The sequence below is a fragment of the Aplysia californica genome, unplaced genomic scaffold (genome assembly GCF_000002075.1).
Source record: "Aplysia californica isolate F4 #8 unplaced genomic scaffold, AplCal3.0 scaffold00054, whole genome shotgun sequence".
NCBI lineage: Eukaryota > Metazoa > Mollusca > Gastropoda > Aplysiida > Aplysiidae > Aplysia > Aplysia californica.
In genome coordinates, this window is record NW_004797324.1 from 952,013 (window position 1) to 956,753 (window position 4,741).

Sequence of the window (4,741 nt, forward strand, 5' to 3'; positions counted from 1 at the left end):
AGACAGACAGACAGACAGACAGACAGACAGACAGACAGACAGACAGACAGACAGAGAGAGAGAGAGAGAGAGAGAGAGAGACTTTTTTCAAGTTCAAGTAAGTTTTACGGCACTTGCAGCACAAATAAGCCATGGAGCCGACGACCAGCATATGATTTATAAGAGAGTAATACAAAAAGAAAAGGAGAGACAACGATGACAGTTGCATTGAAAGAAGGAGCAATCTAAATCAGAGCAACCGCCAACTTCTCACAATACAGAGAGAGAGAGAGAGAGAGAGAGAGAGAGAGAGAGAGAGAGAGAGAGAGAGAGACAACCAGATAGACAGACAGAGACACTTTGTTTTAGTAACGGTTTTACGGCGCTCGCAACTGCTTAAAGTCATATGAGCGCCAAGGGGAGGATGTCAACAGAGAAGTCCTTACAGGGAATCAGGCTTACTACTCTGCTCACCTCTCTAGCTTCAATAGCACAAAATCTGCTTCGACTATCAAGGCACAAGATACAAAAGAAGTAGAGGAAAATGACGTAGTAGGAAAGAAAAAGCAGCAGTTCTCTGTTGCAGTTCAGGCACAGTTATGAGCATGACATTGATGAATCAGCACATGATTACAATTCTACTGTGCATAAGAACATGGTTAATGTCACCCCTTTGAGAATGGCCTTACAGCCATGATTATATGAACAGGAAGACAATTGAAAAGTTTCACTTACTCTAATGTGGAAAACCACTTTTTTATTTTAAAGAAAAAAATTATATATAAAGTCCAATTTCAACTGCTTTTAACTACCCAACTCTAAAAAAACATTTTTGACAACATAGTCAGCGGTATCCATAGTATGTTTTACTCCCCCTTTGACACAATTTAGAAGGTCGTATTATTCATGATACGAGGTAGGCTTGTTTTAAGATCACCTTTTCATAGGGCCAGCCGACCTAAGCTCAATGGGATGATGTAATTATAACATCCCAGCACACAGATGGAAAGACACTCAATAACATGACATAGCAACCCCCACGCATGAATCAAATTCATGTCTCTGGCGTCAAACAGGCAATGGTCCAATTATGACACCACATACACTGGTGGGTTGGGGGGAGGGGGTTAAAAGTTTTAAGGCACTTGCGGCATGAAAGATTAGTGTAGAAGATCAGAAGTGTCACTACTGAAAAAAAGAGGAAAAAAAGAAAGAAAAAGAGGAGGAGGAGACATAAGGACGATAGATGTTTGATAGGAAAGAAGGAGCAAACCACACCGAACACCAATGGGCCAAACATGATGACTAGTGTAAAATAACAGCAACATGAGAAAAGAACTCAACTAGAAACAACACTACATAATCATAATTCCTATCTTATTTCAAACACCTCTGTGTGAAAATGTCATCTCTCTCGTTCATTTTTTAAAGCTTTTTTTAATGTAGAGGTGTTTTGATGCCCCTACTCATTAACACAATCTTTTTCATTCAAAAAGCGAGCTTCAACCCTGGCTGTTAGTGTCAACCCAGGTTGAGAAGGATATAAACAACACCCCAGCAGAAAGACCAAGACAGCCAATAAAACTTCTTCTCCCCACATAGGAATGAATCTCGCCTCTTTTACGTGAGACAGAGAAGTGCCTAAACGCCACATCACACACACAGAGAGACTGAACAAAAAGAGCTGCACATAAAAGATTCTTCAATTTCAATCATTCACGATCAAGAAACAAGCAATGCTCATAATTCTGAAGACATCAATTCACAATCCTGTGAAAACGTAATCTGTTCAGGTGTGAAAAGCCACTGAACACACTATTCACAAACAGCATGATCACTGTGAACAACACAAAAGTTTCACAACAGAATTGTTTACTTCACATGGTTTCATTTTCAAAGAGGGAGTGTAAAACTTATAACAATGACTAATGTCTACTGAATAACACAGTCACAGCATCCTTGGGCATCCACTTTAAAAAAAGCTATTTTTGCTCTCGACCTCAAACTGACCCCTTTTTAATGTTTATTGAATAAATGTAATATTATATACCGAGAATCCCAGCTTGAATTCATCTACTTACTTAGTTAAAGGTGTAATGTCTCCCTGCCCTGGATTCAAAATCAGAAACAATGTGCTAGTCTAATGTTAGACCACAAACTAAAAACTGTACTTGCAGAGATTTTTGCAGATCTAATATCTTTTCACTATACACATTGACTAAAATGCTGAAGTTCTGGCACAGACTTGGAAAATGAAAAGCATTCTAAATTTTTTTCTTTTCACAAAGCCAAACGATTTTTAAAAAATCATTCTCCACTGAAAGTTGTTAATATGATATCTGATAGACACAGCTGTGCATTACCACTTTTTAATTCTTTTTTTTCTCTATTTTATTAGATCTTTAATAAGCAGCTTGCTTGGTTTTTTGTTTTTTCTTTCAGGGGGGAAGGGGGGTCAACAGATTTGAACACATATAACAGAAAAATAAGCAGAACGTACAGACTGATGTGATTGATGATAGACTTAGAAATGTACAGTAATGTACAGTGAGAGTTTGGTCTTGTACTGAGCCCGAAAAACGTGTGATGAATGCTTAGCTCGACTTTTTTGGCAGGTTACAAAGTTTCCAAACTCTTACTTGACTTGTACAAGGTTGGGGTTTTTTTTTATTCATAAATAATATAAACAGTTTACAAAGCACAAAGCAGGCATTTTCGGTCCATACCTACTGCAAGCAATAGCACTGCCGAAGCGCTGTTGTTTGCCCAGTGCAACAGCAATCGGTTATAATCGGGATAGGTTTAGCTACTTTGAAAGCTTTTCAGTTTAAAAAAAGGTGAGTAACTTAGTCTTCAAAACGTGCAGACAAAGAAAATGGGGGGCATTAAGTGGTATTCGATGCAAAACAGAATTCGCCAAGATGTAGAATGATGAAACTCCATGACAATAGACTCACACAATATTATATTTATAATATATAAAAAAGTAAACATGTCCTTTCATACTTACCGCAAGCCTTTCCTTGGCATGGGAATATCGGAATCTCTGAATGTAGTAAAACAGCAACCAGGCAAGAGAGATAATCATAAGCACTATGAAAGAGATGGAAACAAAAAGAACAGAAGTCTTGCTGATGCCGTTGGGCAAGAGGGGAGGGTAACGTCCTTCACCATCAGGTATTATGTTCATGTCTACAGTTATTCCACTGTCTACTAGCTCAGCAATCCTCAAACCATCCTTCCGCCCAATGAATACAGAAATGCTGTCAGTCTCTGCAAAAAATAAACAAAAAGGGCAATGAACTCAATACAAATCTGCAAATAAAAAATAAGGACACATGATCACACTTCGGACTTCCATGCGAAATTTAATCAATTTAGTGTGTATACTATATCAACAAACACTGTATTGGAAACCACGCTTATTCTACAAAAATGTTTTTAAGTCTTAATAGAGTTTAATTTTTATGGTACTTGCAACACATGAGTCAGTGTGGTGAAATCTGGCGCTCGTCAAAATACCCGGAAATGAAATTGAAGAAACTGGCATTATTCTGCCAATTTGGCAATTTTAAAATTAAGAATACGGTTTGGTATTACTGAAAAACGATTAAAGGGACAAAAACAATTTCCACATACTATCAAGAAATGGAAATAACCAAACTTTGGCAGCCCCTTTCTCGCTAATTCTACCTTTTGAAACCAGACGACCCCACTTTCTTCAATCTTAAAAATATATCTTGACTTCAATAGAAGATAGATGGGCATTTTGTTCACCGATAGCAAGACAACTGAACAAGCTTTAAGATGATACCAATAGCTTCACATGCCCAATACCTGATGAGCGCCTGATTCCACGTTATGATGTGATATCTTGAGCCAAATATTAGATTTTTAGTTTTTAGAGGTTTTCCTGCGCTCGCAAAAAAAAGGTCATATGAGCGCCAAGGGGTGGATATCAACAGAGAAGTCCTTACAGGAAATCAGACTTACTCTGCTCACCTCTCTAGCTTCAACAGCACAAAATCTGCTTCGACTATCAAGGCACCCCGGAAATAGCGATCACAAGAGTGCGACAAACATACAAAAGAAGTAGAGGAAAATGACGATAGTAAGGATTAGAAAACAAGACACTGCAGTTCCCTGTTGTAGTTCAGGCACAGTTATGAGCATGACATTATATATTGTTGGATCAGCCCATTTACACTTCTACTTTCCAATTAGAACGAGAAATGTCCCCCATTTGGGAGTGGCCTAAAGACACTTCCGTAAGTGGCACTGCCCCGGGGGTACAAATATTAGAGACGCTACAAGAGAGAAACAAACACAAAAAAAGGAAGGAAAGATATAAAAAGACGGAGGAACAGAAGGAACTAACCACACAAGAGCATCCGCCAACCATCCACTACAAAAATGTGGCATCAGAACCAACTACAACGAATGTCAACATCACACTGGGCTGTGATGATAAACCTAAACCAAGTACTTTAAATGTCTAGACAAAATACACTAAACATCATATAGCATGACAATCATGATGACTAATGTCAAGAGAATGTGACATGTGAATCATGGACTGACGTGTTGCCGATGTGATATAATAACATTTCAGAATTCAGGTACTTGGACATGATGGAAAATCGCTTAGTATTGATCGTTGATGCTCAGAACAGTAAGAACACCGAGAAATTGAAACACGGTAAACGAAAAGACAAACGGCATGAAAACCGCTGTAAAGACGCCAGAAGATTACACCCTCCCC

At 38.4% G+C, this 4,741-nt stretch overlaps 1 protein-coding gene across 1 annotated transcript in view; it reads right to left on the reverse strand.

The window, feature by feature from the left end:
- LOC101854003 (RING finger protein 150) overlaps positions 1-4,741 on the reverse strand; it is a gene marked incomplete in the record, with an annotated part of 82,331 nt that overhangs the window by 71,795 nt on the left and 5,795 nt on the right. Inside the window, 1 exon segment of the mRNA XM_013079507.2 lies at positions 2,990-3,252. Within this exon segment, the coding sequence (XP_012934961.1) occupies positions 2,990-3,252 (263 nt within the window).